Source organism: Phasianus colchicus, chromosome 2, assembly GCF_987193195.1.
Source record: "Phasianus colchicus chromosome 2, bPhaCol1.hap1.1, whole genome shotgun sequence".
NCBI classification, from domain to species: domain Eukaryota; kingdom Metazoa; phylum Chordata; class Aves; order Galliformes; family Phasianidae; genus Phasianus; species Phasianus colchicus.
Window position 1 is genome coordinate 62,657,791 of NC_143437.1, and position 21,428 is coordinate 62,679,218.

Genomic DNA, 21,428 nt, shown 5'->3' on the forward strand with positions numbered 1-21,428 from the left:
CCAAATGGGGTTTAAACAACCAAATAAATACAGAATGGAAGAGAAAAATATTTTTCCAAAATTATGGTACAAGTGCCTGAGTCACTGCTGGTTGTGTCATGATTTATGTGCTGCTGTGCAGGGATGGTGGTAGCAGTGCCTCTAAGCGATGGAAACATAGCAGTAGATCTACATGCTGTCCTGTTTGGTTTTTTTTTGCTGGCTGAATGCAGATAGTTCCCCCAAGGAAGAATTTCCACAAGGGAAGCAGAAAATGTGTGCCTCTAATGTTTCCATTTACTGAAGTTTTTTTTTTAAGTTAGATACAGGCAAAAGTAAAGGAGTCCTGTACTCATTGTTCTGAACTCTGGAATCCACAGACCTTATCAGCTTTGCATGGATCTGTTTCTTTAGACAACTTGTTTTTTATCTTCCAGTACTCAGTAAGATGGCTTACTAAATCTCCACATTCTGCTGCTAATAGAATTATCCCCATAAGGGTGTAGAAGGTAGTGGAGAAGGCAAATCACTATGAGATCATATCTTCTCTAGGTGCTCTCAATTAAAACATGTACAGAAGTTGCACCCACAAAACTGCATAGTTAGAATTTGTCTGGATCCTGTTCTTTGTGCAAGGGCCCATTGAAACCGGTTCTGGATTGCTATTTTTAAATAAAGTGTTCTTTTGTGAATTTGTTTTCATGTAAATATTTAACATTTATGCTTTATTTTTGTGGGAGTTTTTTGTTTGTGTTTAACCTCTGTTAAATTTGATGAATGTTAAATTCATGGTTAATGTTTCTTTTAAAATCATGAAAAGCTGAACCAAACAATGCAGATGAAGAGAGGCCCGGTTTTCTGGTTTGGGGGATGACACTCTTCACAGAATCTAAAGATCATCCATTTGAAAAATGGAGACCATTGATAATGAATCTGCTGAGGATTACTTCCCCAAATGCTTACTCCTGCTTCAAATTACACTGAGAGGAACACCCCTCTCTTTCAACACATTTGCATGTCAAGAGACTCTGATACTCTGCTTGGGTAGGGTCTTTTAAATCTTCTTTTCCAATTATTGCACAGCAGTTCCCTTTATCAAATATTTGCTAAAGTAGAACTCTTTTAATTATCCTCTTGTTAGAAAAGGGCTCCTGTCCATTTCTGTGCAAGACTGGTGTCTGCTCTGCACATCCTTGCAGGATTTCATGCAAGCTGGCAAAAGCAGAAACATTTTTGCTTCTTTTTGGGTCACTTTTTGCATCTACTTTTCTTTGAGAGTGAGCAGAAATAATATTCAAGTAATGAACAGGCAACTGACTCGGGCTTTGATAAACTGATATTTGTAGATATCAGTGATGTTTCTTTGACAAAGACATTTTCATAAATGATCAGAACTTGTCTGAAGATGTCTGAGTGCAAATGACCAAGATATTGTACTTTCAGAGATGCTTCCATTTATGATTGATTTGTGTCAAAAATTTTTCTCCCCAGCTAGTCCTTTTCTGTCATACTCACACGGCCCATAAAATCTTTCAGTGAATAATGTATGCCCTACTTTTGTGCTGCACTTAAAGCAGAGGGCACTTTATGGGCTTCCAACAACTATAGTCACTTTTTTTGCATGCTGCTTTCCAGGTCAGAATATGAAACACAAAGTTGAATTTAATTTCATTGTGTTGCTTCCCTACAAGCTTCAAGGAAAAAAGGTTATGGTTGTTCTTGTGGAAGCTCCCTTTCATCTCCTGACTTCTTTTGAGTAGAGAACATTTGAATTTAACTGTAATGTGAAGATAAAATGAACACTTAATAAAACAAGTGCTTCTATACTTAGGAAAGCCCCAATTGTTATCAGTGGAAAATTCCAGGCACTGTTGCTTTTAACGTCATGTTAAGTGGCACCTAGAAGTGTTTTGTGTTCATAACATTTGCCAGAATATAAATGGAAAGGATTTCTGACAAAAATAAAATTGGTGTGGACTATAGCAGAATGTTTTAGCAACACGTAAAAACAGGAGCTGTTTAATTGTTCTTGGGAAGATAGACAGAAGAGGGTGCCCAGGTGGCAGCTCTGGAATTGCTGCTCTCAGCCTGGTGGAGTGTGGTGGCTCAGGATGGCTGAGGTGGGAAGGTGCTGAGGGCTGATTGCCTGTGGCCAGTCTCACTGAGACCCTCCTGCTCTAACACAAAACAGTGCACTTCAGTGAGTGTCCTGCCAAGCCTCCTGGGAGTCCCTGTGTTGACTTCTTAGTTGGTTAAGACTTTTGCCCAGTACCATGGCATGTTCCAATGTGTAGCCTGGGTTTTTCCACAGCTCCTGCTGGTTGCATTCTGGTCACCGACACATGCAGCCCTTGCCTATGGGCCTGGCCTGTGGTGCTGACCCTGCACATGCTGCTGTCACTTAGCTAACCTGCTCTGGGCTGTTCAGGAAGCACCTGGAAGCTCATTTTCTTGAACTAACCTGCATCTCTGAACACCAGATGTTGGTTGGTAGTCATTCATTTAGAAGCTTAGAAAATATTCACTCCACATATGGATAGTTTTTGAAGGGTCTGGCACTGTCTGGAGTCAAGATACCTCAGTTTGAGGTTTGTACCAGCATGAAGCTGTGCCTTTACATATAATCTCAGATGCTGCTTTTCTATGTAGCAGTGTGTGCCAGCGTGTGATCTCATGGCCTGATGTGGTGAACCCAATGCAGATAACCAGTGTGTGTACAGCTAGGGAGGGGCTGACAGGTATGAGTGTCAAAGAGGTGGGAAAGGGAACAGGCCTGTCCTGATAGCAGCCTTTGTGTGTGCCACCTCAAGTGACAACATAGCTGCTGTCAGATCCGTGCAGCTATGCTGGTAGTAGCAGTGCTGTGTTTTTTGTTCTGTGATGACCACAGAGCTGGCTGCAGTATTTCATTTCTATGTGTCAGTATCCCAGCAGCTCACTGCTAACCTGATGTAAGCTGCTGGAGTGAGGAATCATGGCTTCCCTCCCTGCAGTTGTCAGACCCAGCCTTGACAGCTCAGAAGCTGCAGTGCCAGTGGTGCTGGGAGAAGGAAATGCCCAAATGGCAGCACTGTAGAGGACAGGCTTCTCCCTGGCTGGTGCAGGATGAGTCTCTGAGGGCTGTGATGTGTGGGTCATGTCCTGTCTGCAGCGCTGCCTTTGTATGGGAGAGACATTTCAAATGTTCTTGGCAAAATGTTTGATTAATAGTGAGAGGGAGGGTTGCTTTTAGAAAGCATAATAGAGGTGTTACTATTGATTCATTCTATATTTGGAAGCTTTCCCCTTCTGAAAAATAGGACAATGGTAGTGTCTATGGATATTCAGCATTAGAGTTTAAGTTTTTTTCTGGAAAAGGCTTAAGAAGTCATAAAGCAGATGCAATAGTGCAGCTGCCAAACAGATGAGAGGTTTGTGGCTGCTACTTGCAAAGATGGACATCTCACTATCACAGTTCTGAATGCTTGCTGCAAAAAGAAGAGAGGGAGCCAGGCAGGGCACCAGCAAAGGACTTCATGGACTTGCTTTAAAAGACCCTAAATGACTCTTCAAGGCCAGCATGGCTGAATCTAATTGTATAATGGCCAAAAAAAAATAAAAAAATAAAAAAAATAAAACAACAGCAACGCTTGAAAAGAGGGGGAAAGTTGTCCTTTTTCATTGTATTGTTTAGTCAATTTTAAGACTTTGATTTATGAACACTCAATTAGCTTTCGCAAATCAGGATACCAACAAGTGCATCTGTCATTCTGCCTGGCTGTTAGAACTTCTCTGTCTGAAACCCATGCTGTTCAACTGTGGCTGTGTTTTTTAAGGTCAGCCATTTCTTAAGTGAGTTTTATTTCTGCTTTATTTGCCCTATGCTGTTGCCTGTGCTTCTCCTCCAACGCTCTCCAAAGTGTTGTCCATTCTGTTCTTAATCACAAATATCTGATCCTAGCATAGTTTAATCCCAACACTGAGCAGAATTCCCAGTGTATTATTAAGTAAGGATGGGCTTGCCTCATGTTTTTTAAAATTTATTCAGTGTTGTTCTTCAAACTTGAATATTCTTTTGATTGCTTGTTACATGCTTTAGTTGCTTTTCCCAATCTTTTTAGTTTATTCTTTATTTTCGTGATACTCTTATCCCAAATTTCACTCTGTAAATCCTGGTTGTATATGTATTCTCAGCCTGGGAAATGAAGTATTTGCTGTTTTCTTTTATGCGTCTTCAACCTTTGTCTGTAGTATTCAGTTCTTTATTCATAAATTTTTTTACTAAGCTTCCTAATAATTAGGATTGCTCTTGAACACATTCTACTATTTTAGTGACATTCTGGTAGTACAGTGCCCAGAACTGAATGTATTTTTCCAGCTGGGTTTATGCCAGAGCTATTTAAAGTCACCATTGTATTCCTTCCCTGTCCCCCTTTCTCTGTGACCTGACACACCCTATGAAGCCAGTCCAGACTTACATTAAGCTTGTTTTCAAGCAGCTCCTGACAAGTTTATTCTCCCTGCTGGTTTGTCTCCTTCTTTTGTTAATTACTTTGCAATTTATATGTCTATATAAAGTCTGCTTCAGAATTTTTTCCAAGCTTTGTTGATCTTTGTTACTGTTTTCATTTCATATTTCACCACTCCTTATTAGTGTTATGCTAACCTTTCCATAATACATCAGTAGTTCTTAGTACCGTACAAAGTAAATATGCTTCAACTTCAATTTCGTCTCCTCCTCATTAAAAATTTCCCAAGGAGCAGCACAAGTACCAGTGCTGGAGTGAGGGTGCAAGGGCATGATTTGATGCTCTCTCTCTCCACCGTGACTGCTTCAGATTTGTAGAAGTACAGCAAAACATGGTACAGCTTTTGTGTTTGTGCCAAGAACTTCCCTGATTATATTGGACTGAGCAGAATCGCTGTCTCCCCTAAATGGCAAAGATGGAGCAGAGCAGTAAGTAAGTGGTGGTAACGCACAGATGCTGCAAGTCAAGATTTCTTGATTTGATCTGTACTCATGTTTTTACCCATCTGGGAATATATTTTAATGCTGCTTTGTGGCTGCTTGTTCTAGTGCATTTGAGCAAGGCACAGGATCTTTCTGCAGAAATGATTCCTTGCAGAAACGGTTACTAGCTTTGCTGTAAGGTCATTTAAAAGTAAAGTCCGATTCAGTTTTACATCACTTGTGCAGTGTGAAAATCCCTAGACCTGTCTTGCTTTGCTGGCAGGAAGACTTGGAGGACTGTCCTGACTAAAGGAGCTGTTGCATTGCAAAGCACTCTGCCTGATGTTGAGAAGAAACATCTCTGGGGAGGAAGGGATGGGTAAATCCTTATTTCCTTGCTATGGGCAGGGACATGTTGCAGAGCTCTTCAGTGTGCTGAACCTGTGCTGGCTCACAGATGGGATCCTGTTCCTGTTGCAGGGGAGGAGAGAGCAAGAGGCACCTCTTCAATAATGGCTGCATGTGTGGGTTTGCTGGTGCCTTTGCGACAAGGTGAGATGGGAGGGTGAGAGGTGAGTCCCTGAGGTGCAGCTCATGAGGGAATCTGCAGTGCTTTCCTCTGTGTCAGTCCTATAAAGAGAGCTGCTTGTTGTGTGGTTCATCTTGATTGCGCTGATTCTGTGCATTGGGTTTATGTGGATACACAGCCTTGGTTTTGTTCCAAGTAATGAATGTTAGTGAAACTTCACAACATAAGATGGATAACATGCTGTTGACCAAAAGAGATCATTCTTGTGAAATCTTTACAGTTGTAGTACAAATACTGTTAAAGTACTTGAATTACTGCTTCAAAATTCAAAATCTACTGATTTTTTTTAGTTGTTGTTTTTACAGTAGATGTCATTTTGAGATTTTTGGACTGCACCTCTACTCTGCAATACAGTGTATTATGATGTGGAATGAAATGCTGCTCATAAGCTGAAACACTAAACTGTTTTGGGTAGAGAATGCGGAGAAGATAATGTTAATTACTGCAGTTAAAATCACAGACATTATTGGCCTAAATGATCCAGATGCTGTTATCCTGTAGTCCAGAGAAATGTTATTTTCCCACTGCTAAGAAACATGATGGAATCAGTCAGCAATGTGTATTTCAGCAATAAATATTTACATATAGGCTAGTGCAGCAAAGATTTTAAAATTTTATTTCCCAGCAACTAACCATGTCTCAGCATGACTTGAAGGCTTGCCAAGTCATGAAAATGAAGGCTAAGCCTTTCTCAAAAAAAACAAGCAAGAACCTTTGGACACCATTGCTTTAATGGAGCAGATGTTCTTAGTCCAAGGCTGATATAGTCAGAAGAGGTGCCAATTGACAAAAATGGTTATATTTTGGGGGCCAGATGGAAAAGATTGCTGTTTGATTCAAGTTAGGTTTATTTTGTGTGTGCGTGTGCTTTTTTGTTTTGTGGAAGATTCAAGTTGAGTATTTGGAATTGGGAATTATCCTCTGCTATTCTGTGTGCGAGTACTGAAAACATGTTTTGCTTTTTCTGTTTGGCTTGATGTCCTTAAGAGATGAACTGCTCAAATGTAAGTGGACCACCTGTGTGCTACCACACCATTCAAAGCATCTAGAAAGTTGTTTGGAGTAGTCAACACCACATGCTCATAAATAAGTGAAGTGTCTTGTTATTCTGGGCAGTGCTAAGAAGTATTTTTAGCAGGCTTTTTTTGTTGTTGTTATTGTTTAAATTACTGAAATGTGATATCAGAAAGATCTTTTGTTGTTTTTGTCTCTTCAGAGTGATGACTTGAAGAACACAGGCAGTTGAGATAATGTAAAATAATGTTTTTTTTAGTGTTAAACATGACTTTGCAAATGTGCTAGATTTAAGTAACAGGCTTGCTTTGAAGAATTGTGCTAGAGAAACCACTGGTGGCTTCCAAAATGCTTTCAGTTAAGATTGCTTCATTTTTAAATAGTTGCCTGTATTCTCACTCCATCTCCATTCTCTTATAGTTGCTTTTCTGAAGGTTTATTTTTATAGTTTGATTTTAAAAGACAAAATTCGCCTTGCTCAGTAAATGGAATGATTAGGCTTTATAAAGCCATAGACTTTCTGTTTCTAATGTCAAACAGTTGTGGGTGGTTTGTTGTTGGTTGGCTTTTTTGGGGGGGCGGGAGGGAGGGAGAGATGGAATTTCTGGTTCTGAGAAGAAAATTGAACAAGGATCCAATCCAACTTCATTTAGGACCATTTCTTTTCTTTTTCTTTTTTCTTTTTGACTGCAGCACAAGGGTACTGAAGTGGACATATTAAAAAAAGGGGTTAACGCTATAGTGGAAGAAGCAAAGGAAAAAATTTGTGACACGAAGTATAGTGTTAGTAACTGCTGTTGCCACTTTATATGAGCTGGCATGTGTGACTAAGAGAGACTTTGACTGGAATAGTTTTGTGCTGGTGACTATTAATTCAAGCAGTCACAAGAATAACTGTAATACAGAACAATATGTGACAATCCTAAGGTATTCTGTAAGTACTGATGACTACTTCGAAGTTATGTGGTCTGGTTTTGGCAACCCAGACAAAATTAATAGACCTGAAAAGATTAATCGTGTGTTGTGCTTATGGGAAGGAATCATTACTTGGTTAATGAACTAGTGGGAAATCTTAATCCAGCTTTTTCTTTCCTTACCTCCCAGTAGAGTACCATCTTCATAGCTTCCTTGAACAAGTATAGGTTTGATGGATTTATTGGAAATGGCAGATGTGAAAAGTTTTATTCCAACAAAATTTTCACTGAGCATGCTCCAGCAAGCAGTTGTATGAGGCACTTTTTTTAGGCACAGTGTTTGAGAGAGTTTCAAGATGCTTTTGATGGTTTTTAGTGTTTGTGGGATACGGTCATGAGTGAGCATAGGGCAAAAAATAGTAATCATAGTCATGTATCATTGAGCCATTTTAGGGTAAAATTTGGTAGTATTTGACATTTCACTTTTCCTCAAGAGGCACTGTTACTCCTGTCAATCTGGCCTTTTCATTAAAATGTGATACTAAATACTATCCTGCTAGATACACAGATGACAGTAAAACATCTAATTGCTGCATTCCAGATGTGTGTTTGTTTGTTTATTTTGCTTTCTTTGAAAGTGACAGGTACAATTCTATTAGATGTTGGATGTTTCTTTGGGGTTTTTTTTAGTCACTGACATTAGATGTTTAATGTGTAAAATTGTTGTATTGTTGTGTGTTTGTTCTCGTAAGTTATTCATAGCAAATTATACTGTTGACGCTCTCCAGATTGTTAAGCAAAGGAAGTATTATTCCTGTTATTCCTAGAAGCAGATAATTGGACATGATAAGATTTTTTTTTTTTTTTTTTTTGTGACAGTCTTAAAATAATCTTGAACTAGTTGATTTTGTCTTTTGAAACCTAATTTTAAATTACATATTAAGTGAAGGAAAATGTGTTTCTGCCTTTTCAGGTTCATTTTATCAATGAGCAAATTAGTTCAGTTCAATCCTTAGACTGAAAGGGGAAAGCACACATTTTTAATTTACAGAAGAGGTTGTCAGGAATTCATGATGTCAGCACATCATAATTCTGGGGTTTAGACAGTAATTTCTCAATATTCAGTTTAGCTTTGAACAGAAGTGCGTTCTACTTGAATATTGTGGGTCTAATTTTAATATCTCATGCTGTGTTTTGATCTTAATATAATTAATTATAGTCATAAGTTTAAAATGCTTAGAGCAATCAAATACAAATGAGCTATACTCATACAGATATCATTAAAAACTGTATTTTAACTTTTAAACCAAATTTAGCCATATTTTCACTTTCTTCTCCTGCTTTGTTCCAAAAAATTAGAGGCACAATGGTCCAAGGTTGCTCCCCGATAATAAAAAGATAAGTTTTTTTTTCCTAGAGGGTGGTGAAGCCCAGGTACAGAGTACCCATGGAAGCTGTGGCTGTCCCATCCCTGGAGAATTCAAGACTGGGTTGGATGGGGTTCTGCGCAGCCTGAGCTGGTGGGTGGCAGCCCTGCCCACAGAAGGGGATTAGAACTGAATGGGCTTTAAGATCCCCAACCCAAGTCATTCTGTGATTCTGTAATTTTTCTAGTGATGAGAAAAACAGTGGAAGAGGACATGATGGCTCATGGCAGCTAATGCTGGGTTGCCTCCATCTGTAAGCTAAAATTCTAACTTAAACTTTCCCTCATGTGAATTTCTGACACAAACACTCATAATGCTTTTTATATTCTGAGTATAAAAATATTCCTGATTTATCATCCCAGTTAGTTATTTACTTCTAAACCATGTTGTTGTTGGCTCCTATTCAGCTTGACTGTGGTCTTCAGATCAGTCTGTAATGAGGCAAACTGCTTGGCTTTTGTGAATATCGTGGCAAGCCTGTAATCTGTTACTTCTGAAACGTTGTTCTTGGAAGAAGTTAGAATTTAACCAGGATTGTATTCCCATATTCTATATTTCAAATGCTCATACTTTTAAGGCTATTTTTCTGTTTGCTAAAGTTACAGGTTACAGTTAACAAGTTACAGTTAACAAGTGAAAGGAATGGTGTTATCTGCAGTTATCAAGCAGATCTAAAGCTATTCAACTATCTCATTTTCAGTACTCTATTGCGGTGGTATATTCCTGTTGTTTGTCTTAATGTATTTAAATTCTAAATGAGCTTTTCATCTCATACTAGTTTCAGAGCTATGAAGTCATCAGTCATTATAAAGCAATTTTTAAATCATTCAGGCTGGCCTAAAGTCTGTTCAAAAAAAGTGTGTATAAATCCCATTGTTTTAAATGAAGTAAATCTGAATAAAGCATAAAACAGTGTTACATTTCTGAAACAATAAACCACTTCGTAAATTCCCCAGTATCTAGGAAATAATCTACCTTCACTGTTTTTGAAGCTAATTATAGAAATATTTTATGCAGGTTCCGACTGGAACATCTCGTCAGAGTTACCCAGCTACCACATATCAGGACTTCAGCAACTGGGAATCTCTAATGAAAATTAAAGAGGGGCTGCTAAGACAGAAAGAGATTGTGATCGATCGGTGAGTAAGCTGCTCTTGCTGCGTTTGTTAGATTAGATGACATAAAAGCTGTGATGTAGAAACTGGAAAAGTAGAACTGTTAGCTTTCAGTCCAGCACTTACACACAAAATATGTGGGACTTAGACCTTGCCAGGAGAGAAGACAGGCTGCTTACTAAAAGTCTTCTACAAATTTGGGAATTTACTCAGGGGTTTGAGGCTTTTGCAATGGAAAAGGGAGAGCAAGACCAATAGCTACTTCTGCTGTCAGCTTGCCCAGTCTAGTTTCATGTAAGTATTCATGTTCATATTGGACATATTTCTGCTTGTATGTAGGGTCTTGGGATTGATGCAAGCTGAGAGCTGGTAATCTGCTTTGTACTGATTTTACTTGATGTGGGAAAAGAAAGAAATGAAGTATATCTGAAGCCCGCTGATAATTAAAGCTTTGAGAAATTGGTCTTGGAAGAAACGTTTATTAGCAAAATCGTATTTAATTGCTCAAATTGTTCAAATAATAAAATATTAAAATCATTATCTACATGTCAAGAGATACATAGTTTCAAGTTGAAATTGTTATCAATCTAATATAGAACTTGGCAGCAAGTCGCTACTGTAAGTTTCTAGTACAGATGATATAATTTCTGGAGTTCTAGATGTTTAGATGATATTAAGCCTTAATGAGGAAAATGTGCTTTTAATAAAGGGCTTAGTGAAGCTTGCACTAAATTATCAAATGTCATCAGGAGCTGCTGAGTTTGGATGTAGGACATTTAAGAAGGGTATTTTTATATTTGACATAATTATCATTTGGCTTAGTCTGTGTTTTAATAATAAACTCTTGACTCATGACTGAAAGGAGTGGTTGTTCTTATCTTGAAATAGTTTTGGCCTCTTATTGATACTTTGGTCCTCAGCCTGGGGAGAACTGTGTAAAGCAGGTGTGTGCTAATAACAGGAATGTCAGGCATCTGTGATAAATGTTTTTTTTATTTCATCTGGTAGTTCTTCTCCCTTAATTGGATGGAGATGGACAACTTTGGCAGCAGAATTATGCTTGTGCACAATCTGTTCCTTTCTTTCTTGCAACAGAGAAGGAAATTGTGATGAATAAAGATGTTTTTGCCCCCTAGCAATGTGACCATCACCTCTGCTGGCCAGCATCATTTTCCCTAGATCAGCTTCGACACCTGATAGCATGCATTTTCCTGCCCCTGCAGTGGAAGATGGTCCACAAAATAGGAAGTGGCTGGTACATGCACTCAACATCCTGCTTTAATGCAGATCTTTCAGGGGGACAGGCAGTTGAGATGGAAGCATCTGTAGCTGTTGCATAGATCTCTTCTGTCAGAGTCTTTTGATCAGCTGTTCAGGGGCAGCTAAAGTAAAGCAGCTTTTCCAGGCCTGTTATATCAGTAGTAATGCTGTATAACCTGCAGCCCTCCTTTCCATGCCCAGGCTATCACTGGTGTTTGTGAACACATAATGCATGATGGCCAGGGACTGTCTTTTGTTGCCTCTGCTTTGCACCTACGCTCTACAAGAAGACTTGTTACACAATGGCAGTTGAGCCATCAGTTCACATTACTCTTCTCACAGTGAAAATGGGTTTACAGTCAAGGTGAAGTTTCATTTTACTGAAGTGACAGTTTGCAACCTAGTTACCTGATATTGTCCATCCAGAGGGAGAAAAGCAATTTCTTGACGTCCCATGGCAATGTGTGTGATCTTTTTTTGTAAAAAGAATACTTTTGTATGACTTAGAGATAGTGAACACAGCTGAATACAGCTCTTTCTGGATTTATCAGAGAAGTCAGTTGAGGTGATCCCTTTTCATTCATCTGAAAAGACAAAGTACATTCTGAAAGCTACTGAAATGAACAAAGACCACTTTGTGATCTTATAGTCATTTGCTTTAAGTAGACACTTGGTGTTGCAGTTAAATACAGTGTAAATTGCAATATAATCATAAACCACAGAAAGGGCAGTTTTCTAAATATTAAGCCTCCATTTGGGCAAAAAATTGCCTCAAGATTTATGATTTGAAAACAAAGTTACTTCAAATAATTGAGTTGTATAATTTAAAATCAGTACAAAATGATGTTGCATATTTGTAAAATCTTTTGCATCTCCTTCTTATATTGTTGGTTGGGTTTTGTTTTGTTTTTTTTTTTCACTGATGGTTTATTTCATGGAGGAAATAGTATGTAGTTGCAGTCCAAAATTCTAGAAACAGAACACCATTATAAAGTGCTAGTGTTCTATTTATTATTAAATGGAACATTCATAATTCTTAAGTATAAGTAATGCCTTCTTTCAACGCCATATTTTAAAAGAGGGGTGCAAGATATTACACTGAGAGCCAGTGTAAGGTCTGGGACTAAACCTAGGATTTTTGACTCCTGTTATCCTTGATCTTATTTTAAACTTTTTTACAACAAACAACAACAACAAAAAAACAACCATGGCTAATGTTGAATTTATAACCTGGTAAAAGAAGGATATCAGCAAGACTTGTTTAATTAATGGGGGAACTGAGGAGGGTCAGGTCGTCCCTGTGACATCTGGAAATTGGAGGAGTGGTGTAGCAGTTGGCCAGAGGATGCTGGAGGTGGGGCTCTAAGCTGGTGCTCTGGTCATAGCTGTTTGCAGTTGAGAGGTACAAGAAAAAACAGAATGAAAAGAAACACCCAAGAACACCCTTATCTTGCTCTTGTCTCTAGCTGCCCTTCCACTGGTTGCTGTCCAGTTTATTTGAGGTTAACATACACTCTCGTGCTGTGAATTGCAGCAGGAGGTAGAGTTGAACACCACAACTTAAATGCTTAAATGTGTTGATGTGCTGGAAGTAGAGGCTGCATATGTAGTGGTGTCCTTGAGGTGCTCCACCTTGTTGCTGAAAAGGAAGCAGAGAGGAAACAGAAACCTGCTGCCTGCTTCCCTTCTTATCCCATGGTAATTAAAGGGCAACAAAAATCCAACCCATCCGGATAAGATTATTCAACTTCCTTGTTTTGCAGCAGAAATCTAACAGTTTGGAAAAGCTGCAAACAAGATCTTGTTTGAAATAACTCAAGAATTAACACTTGCTGTGTGAATCACCACACTTGGATAGGTTGTATGTCACTGGAATTCAAAGCCATTAGTAGAATGTTAGGAAAAAAACAGTATTTGTGACTCGAATAAATGGCTTGATGAGTATTCTGTACACTGTTGAACATTTACTGTTGAAGATTTACTAGTAGATGAGTTAAAATTGTTTGGACTTGTGTATCTGAACAAGTATAAATGAACACAGTAGCATAAATGTGTGGGTATAAAAGTGCTTTAATTTTGTTTTTAGAGCTGCTGTAGGTATCACTGCCAATTTAACAAATCAAAACTTGAAATCTGTTTTTAAGTCTACTCTTAAAGAATTGGGGAGAAATCACTTTTATAAAGAGAAAGTGTGGCATGAGGGACAGAGCCTGGCATGTGTGTACAGAGGAATACAGTGGCACTTTCTAAAGGTGTGTATCATGCTTTTTCCACTTTAGATCTGTTGGTGCAGAGTGTGAATAAAGGATAAGGGTCTTAACAATTTTGTTTGTAAGAAGAAATCTGCTGCTGTAACGCTTATTACTAGAACTGGATTATGTCATTGCCTCACTTCTTCAGCTTAATGTGTAACACTATATTGTACTTGGCACCAGAGGGAGCCAACAGTATATGCATTAGTTTAGAAGATTACCGCATCACATTTTAATTCTCAGCACTGTTCCCATGCCATGTACTCTCTTCAGTTCATTAACAAAAATGAAATTACAGCATTTTGGTACAACTATGAACATCTCTGACTGGCAAGCCACTGTGGATGTCTCTGCTGTGGTATTGGCACAGTTTGGCTGGGATTGCATGTAGTTAGGTATGTGAATAAATGCCAAATATCTGAATATATGACATAAACTGCTGAAAATAGCACTTTGCATGCAATGTTCTCATCCAGGCAACATAAGGGCACTTGAACTGCTTTTTATGAAAATGCTTATATAAAAGTATCATTTTAGTGAGTAGCTGTAGTTCCTCGGACTATAGTAATATTCGCAGTCTCCGATCAGTTGCTAAATTATTAACTTTCCATCCAGAGTTGAATTACACTTTACTGTTTTCATTAGGATATTTGTATTAGGTTTTCTTTCCCTCCTGTTAAATTGGCTCATCTTCACTTGTTGATGTCAGACTGGGTGTGTTGATAGTGTTCATGTTACTGCTAGTGCAGGGCTGTAATTTCTTAATTTTTGACTCCTAGGTCATATTTTCTGGACCTCTGGTAGGTTTCCTTATTCCTTGAATTCTCTCCAACTGATTTTACATCTTCTGGAAGCGTCCAAGTTGGACAGCTGAGGCTTTTCTCCTGCTTTGTCCCTCTTGTAGGCTGCCTTTCTACATGGCCTGCTTTTGTAGTACAGCATTGTGTAGTTATGCTCAGTAATTGTTCAATAATCCCAGATATTATCCTCTGGAACTTCATTTTCTTTTCTGTGGGTTTAAATGTTTTTAGGAAGTCCCACTACTGACAGAGATGGGAGCAGCATGATGCCTGTCAGGAGGCCACAGGAGGTGCAAAACTCCATTGTGGGAGGGAGCATCCCTGCGCAAGCAGCCATGTCCATGTCTTCCTTGTTCCTCACTCCCCTTTGGCTACATGGCTGACATTGTTTGACTAAGTCAAGTGCAGTTGTTGGCTGTGCTTTTACCTGGCCTCCCCATATGTTAGTGCTAACTTGCTTCCTGAGGGTCAGAATAGCATATCAAACTTCAATGCAATTCAAAAGAGTCATTTAAAAAATAACAAAATCCAAGTATGAAAGATCCATTCTGGACTCCTAGAGGAGGAAAGAAAAAAAAAAAAAAGCACAAAATAGACTTGATTGCATAGGAAGTTGGAGTCTATCTATTTTTGCATGAGTTTTAGTGGTATCAGAGCTGTCTGGCTTTATCTTCCAAGTTACGGAAATGTATTTGCATTGTTTTTAGGACTTTGTGTACTACTGACTTCTCTCTCTATCAGTACTCTGCACGTTTGGTCCCAAGAGATTGTGCCTTTACAACAAAGGGATATAAAAACTAGTATCCAGCTTCTTAAGACATCAAAACAAAACAGCATACCTCTAACTGTGGTGTGGGATGAGTGATGCTTGTGCTTCCGAAGGACCCATATTGTATTATACTTCATGTTCTGGTACTCAGAAAATCTTCTGAAGCATTTTCACCTAAAGCAATGATTTCTCAGTAACCTTTGAAGGTGAGCATCGATTTCATTTGACTCATTATGAAATTACTAACATGATTTCTGTAGTGGAGGAAGCTGCTTTCTTCAGTTCCTGGAGTGTCTGAAGGTACTGGACCTTTATCTTCATTTGTAATGTAGGACTCTTAGATTTATGCTAATTTAAGACTTTTCAAAGTTGAAAGGAGGAGGCACTTCTCTGGCAACCATGGGTTTTTCAAGATGCTTTTATATTGGAATAAGTGATGAAAGGATTTTATGGAAACAGATGAGTTGGTCTCAGGTTGAAGAAAATGTTGCTTGTTTCCAGGCAAATGCATATACAAGTGTCTGTCTAAGCTTGTGCGCCTGGTTAACTAGTCCAGTGTGAATATGAGAAAATGTTCTGAATGCCAATTATGTTCTACAAACATTCTGAGAGAGACATAGAAGCAATTTGTATATTAAACAGTTTATTTATTATTAATTCTGGTCTCAGAAGGTAGTCCAGGCTTTTGCATGCAGAGCTGCGTTGTATTTGTACCCCATGTTCTTTGTGCTGATCTAAGTTTTCAAAGAAGTTTGTTTGAGCCAAAGGACAGAACTGCAAATGAATTGAAATCAAGATTCCCTCCACACCCCTGAACTGATGTTTTACAGTTAAGGCTGTAATTTTCTCTTTGCACATTTAAATGTCTTCAGTTTGTGTCAAGAGAAACGAGTAACTTTCCTCTGAATTATGACCAGCTTCATAAATAGAATCTCAGTCATCCAGCATGGGATGAGCTTGTCTGCCATTTCGTGAAGGGCCGTGTGTTGTCTTCCCCGTGTCAGTCTACACAGAGGAACAACACAAGGATTATGCACCACTAGCAGCCTCTTGCTGCCAAAGGGGTAGACAGACTGCAAAAATTGCAGCCCCTCATGGGCTCTCAGGAAGCAAAAGGGTGGGTGGCCATCAGGCAGAGTTCCAGGGACTTGAGCAGACTGGGCAGCACTGTGCTATTCTTCTATTGTGCATGTACCAACTGAAAGTGAGCTGCTGATTCACAGACTTGGCTTTAGGTGAGCTAGCAACAGTCACTTTGTGCCAGGTCACGCTAATGCTCATTACAAGAGAACAGTGCAGATGCTGCACTGTTCTGCTGTCGGTGAGGGATTAAAAGGAGTGCGTAATCAGTTAAAAGTATTCTGGAACGTATACATGTTCCAAGATACTTAAAGTCATTTGTGAAAATGGTAGTTTTCTGTAAATTAACTTAGCTAGCATGTAACTAACTAATATGGGAGTTGGAACAAAAGAGCTAGATAGAAGGAATCTTAGAGCATAGAAGAGATAGAAGGAATCTTAGCCACCAAATTTGTCTCTGTGTCTTGGATAACCTGTCACTATGCTGAGTCCCTTTAGAAAGACTTACCTGGGAGCAGCGCAGCTAGGATTTGGTCTTAAGATATCTATATGTACCTGTATCTATAAATTATGGCTGAAGTTCAAAAAAGGTGAAAAGGCTCAGAGTGAAACTCCCATCAATGGAATCAATGGAAGTTTTGGAATAATAGTAATGAAAACATGGATATAACAGGCAGGTTATTTCTGAGGAAAAACAAAACAAAACTGACAAATCAACCTATCTGAAATAAAATCCAACAATATAGTGACTTCGATATCTTCATTGCAGATTCTGTGGGTAATGGAAGTGGTATTCTTGCTCATTTATAGAAGATACAAAATTCATTTGTTCCTATATTCCCCATTCCTGAAGACTTTTATGCCTTGAAGGGCAGCTGGAAAGATTTGTGCCAGATTTGTCTCTGAAAGAAGTGGTATTAGTGCTATGTTTGTATTAGTTGGTTGGATGGGAGAGTTTAAGTTTATACACTTTTAAACAAACTCTTCTTCCCTTTGAGTCCTAATGATTGGTTTGCAACTTTAGAGCAGGACTGTACCTTCTGTTCTTCTCTCCTCAAGTCTTAGTATAAAGGGAGGGACATGTCTGGACAGAAACTTGAAGTATTTTCTCATCTGACTGACAGGATTGAATGAAATCCTGTGACAAGTCCTGTGATACTCAGATAACATGCCAATGATTGTTACTTTGCCTTCAACATAGAGTTGCAACACCCACCGATGGAGAAATGGAATTTGTGAATGAGAGTAGTTTTTGTGGTATTAAGTACAGCGTTTCTACCGACCCTAGTTGTGCTCTGGTTTCTGTAGAGGAGTGTCTTTTGTTAGTCCCAGTGCCCTGAGCTCAGGTCTGGGCCTAATTACATTAAGGCAGGGCTGCCTTCTGCGTTATAAACGTAGTGAATGCCTGGGGAGAGCTGATGAAAAACAGCTCATTAGAGAAAGGGAAGAGTTGTGAAAAGTTTTGACTAATCTTGGCAAATGGTTACAGAATTTCAGCCTGCTCTGATCTGCCCTCTGTGAACATGCAGGGTGCACGTGAGTTACAGTCACCATAGCAGCTACAAGGGGAGAGTGGCCTTGCTGTCACATCTTTCCATCTCAGGATTATTTTTGTTTTTTGCCTGACCAGAGTGACAGTCAGCACGTACCTGGGTGGAAGATGGATTGGTGATGGGGAGGCTTGTGGGGACAGTGTCCCCTCTGCAGTGTGCAGGTCATGTTTGTGAAAGTGCTTCAATAATGTTTGCAGCCTGTGGTTATGCTGCAGATTAATAGTAACAGCTGTGGGGTAACAGAAGATTAAAACTGTCCTAGCGTATGAGAACATCAGTGAGAAAACGCATCTGGTATGAAGTCTCCAAAGACTTACAGGACTGTATGTAAATAGTAAGTATGTTTCTATGGTGCTTTATCTTTCCCTCTGCTTGTGACTGCTGGGCTGTTCGCAGCATTTTTGTCTCTGGGTGGCATGAGGTTAATGATATTTTGAGAGAGGCAGTTATGTGAAGAAGCTGTGCAGGATCTACACAGACGTGAAACATTTTCATGACAAGTTTTGCTGGCCAGGTTTCAGATGGGGCAGAGTTTCACGCTTTGCAGAGCAAAAAGAAATGCGGTTACACTCTTCGCTCATGCAGCTCTGTTTCATCGTGGATTAATTTGTTCTACCTTTTTTCCTACAGGGATTTGTTAGGGTAGGGAAAAGATTATGAAATATGGTACTGTAGTTGGAGGTTCAAAAATATTTAAAAATGCTTACTCTGGGCTGTAGCATTTGTTTCGAGCTATTAAATTCCTGCCCATAAAGCGAGGCACTGCTAAGATGTAATCAGTCAGAAGGAGAAAATTGCATAGTGTCTTCAAGGGATGAGTGGCAAATGGATGAATAATGTTAAAACAAATGGGGCAGGGATGTTGTAATAGCTATATCTGGTAAGTAATAAGGTAATAAAAAATGAAAAACGACTTCTGTTCATGGATTAAGACAAATCATAATAAATGATCCCAGTCTCTGTGACCAAGCATGCAGCAGAAGCCAGCAAGGGTTTTTATTTTCTCACATGATATACTAGCACTTGAGCTTGTATATGGCCTGTTACAAGTTACAGGCATACTCTTTTTCTTGATCTTCAAATTCGCTTCTTCCAAAATAAGTTTGAAGCTTTTTGATTGAAGTGCCCTCGTACAGAAAGGCACCAACCAGAAGAGCTGAGTCTGAGTACAGAGTTGTTCAGCATTACATACTCCATATATGTGGGCTTTTTTTTCTATGGATAGTAAAACTGAAAAGGGAAGCCTCAGAGTCACCTGTTTATATATTTTAGGACTTGCTATGGAGTCATCTAAATGCATTCGATTGCTCTTATTTATGAATTGTACTCAGTGAGTCATCTTAAGACACTACAGAATTGCAACTTATTTTTACTAATTTCCCATTAATTGTAATTCTTTATAGCTGAAGAAATAGAGAAATGTTAAAAAGATAAGTTTTGTGCACATGCGTTGTATCTTTGATGCTCTCCTAATATTAAAAAAAAAAGAAGTAGAATTAAAAGAGTACATAGAAAGTACATAGAATCAAAGAAGAGCTGAGGTTAGAAGGGACCTCTGAGTCCATCTGGTCCAAACCATGTTCAAGCAGGAACAACCAGAGCTGCTTGCACAGGGTCATGTCAAGACAGTTTCTGAAGATCTTCAGAGAGGGAAACTCCACAAACATGCTGGGCACGAATGAAAGCTGTTTGTAGATTGATTGAGCAGGTTGCTCTGTGTGTTTCTGGTAGATACTGATGATTCCACTCCAGTCACCTCATGAGGTGCCCAGCTCTCCCCAGAGAGAACAGCAGAGCTGGCAGTCTGTGTCTCTCATATAACTTGAGCTGGGGTTGAGATGTGGCCTGTGTATGCCATCTACTCACATTAGTTCAAATAAAGTCATAATTTAAATAGTGATACAATGTATGATATAATTAAATAGTGATGGAAGAGTGGTGCTATTTCTGCTCTACACTAGCCAAATGATTGGTATAAGAGGTTTAATTCTTTAATATGCAGTGCAGGATTTTACTGTAGTGGTGGGAAATGTATGTAAAGCAACTAACTTAAAAAACCTTGAGCAGCATGGAAAGACAGACCTCACAGGAAAGCCTGCAGTCTAACTTTTGTAATGACATTCTCTTTTTAATTTTTCTGCTCCTTGTTTTGCAAATCTCTTTAAACTATGTCAAAAGTCAACTCTCACAAAGAGAGAGAAGCCAGAGAAAAGCCCAAATAAACGGAAGATGTGAGTTTTGTTTGTTTGCATTCTAATTTCTGTGTACTTCTTGCTACTTACACTTCTGGGTGTAAGAAAAAATGACAACAGAAGCTGCTCTCCAGCCCCTACAAAACTGGTATTCAAGTACATATTTCTGAGAGATTGATTAATGATTCCCAGTTGAGTGCAGGCCAGTTGGGGGATGCTTAAGTGAAGGGTGCACGGCAGCTCTAGTTTAATAACTCCTGATGAGATTCCAGTTCTGGTGTTGAACTAGGCTTGTTGCAGTCTGGCTGCAGTGGAAAAAAAAACCCACAGCTAAAGTAGATTCAGGATTATAAAATACTTAATCTGGTTCTGTTGTCTGTTTGTTTCTGTTTCATTTGACAAGGTGGAAGAGAGAAAGTAAGTTGCATACATTGCTGTCTAGTCTCCAGTCTAGTCTCAAGATCATTTTTTAATTATGATCTCTGTTCAATTCCATTTATTTTCAAATAAAATGTATTTATTACAGGCAAAAGCAGCAGATTAACAATTTACATCAGAAAATAAGAGAGAATGAATTACGAGCTCAACATGCAAGACTGAGCCATCTTGTGAACTGCGAAGAACCATACATGACTAATTTGCAGGTAGGATGGATATTTTTATTTTAGAGAATCTTTCAATTATGCAGTAACTGCCATTTGAAATGATGTTCACAGTTCACTGTAGATAAAATGCAGAACTTTTATGTTTATTAATGGTTGTGTCTTTGGATAACTGTAAATTGCACATAGTGGAAAATCCTGAAAATGTTGTTATTTACTTCAAGTTTGTAGAAATTTAAGTTGCATCAATACTGTGTACATACTTATTTTGAAATCTGATGAAAGTGGGGTAAGAATCCTCATTCATATTGGAGCACTGTGCAAAAATGATGGTTTAAAAACAGCACGTGTGTAATACAGCTATATAAGGAGATATTAGAAAACAAAATATTTGAAAACACCAACAAAAGATTTTCAGAGTTGGACAAGGAGGTGCTACCCAAAGGTGTAATTACAGAGATAGTATGGGTACAATCCATCTCAACACCTCCACGTATCAAAATGGTCTTGCTGGAGGAAAATGTTAAAGGCAGAAATGCAGAGAAATAGCTTTGCCATCCTCTTTTATTACTTGATCATTTTTGTCACAGACTCTGCACCAGGACCTCAGCTAACACACTTCAGCCTGATGTTAATTATGTTCTTGGAATAGCACAGCTTTGTGTAAGGTGTGATTGTTTTGTGTAAGATGGGAAGAAAGTTCAGGTAGCAACTCAGTATGAAGGTGGATAGAAACAGTCTCTGAATGTGGATTTCAGTGCTTTCAGAAGTTTCTTCATGAAATACCCTAAAACTCTGTCTAGATTAAGAATATGAAAGGGAAAAAAAATCATGGAAACTGAAATATGAATGTACATAACCTTAGCATAGCAAATACACTTCAAATAAAGCAGCAGATGCTTTCATCTTTCGTACTTTAAAATATACAAGCAATTTATAATAGGTCTTAGGA

General features: G+C 38.7%; 1 protein-coding gene across 8 annotated transcripts in view; it reads left to right on the top strand.

The window, feature by feature from the left end:
- The window catches only part of CEP85L (centrosomal protein 85L), a 139,708-nt gene that overhangs the window by 100,208 nt on the left and 18,072 nt on the right, over nucleotides 1-21,428 (top strand). For all 8 annotated transcript variants that reach the window (XM_090135845.1, XM_090135843.1, XM_090135847.1 and 5 more), the window contains 2 exons: nucleotides 9,871-9,992; nucleotides 20,401-20,518. In XM_090135845.1, the coding sequence (XP_089991971.1) occupies nucleotides 9,871-9,992; nucleotides 20,401-20,518 (240 nt within the window). The remainder of the gene's footprint in view (nucleotides 1-9,870; nucleotides 9,993-20,400; nucleotides 20,519-21,428) is intronic.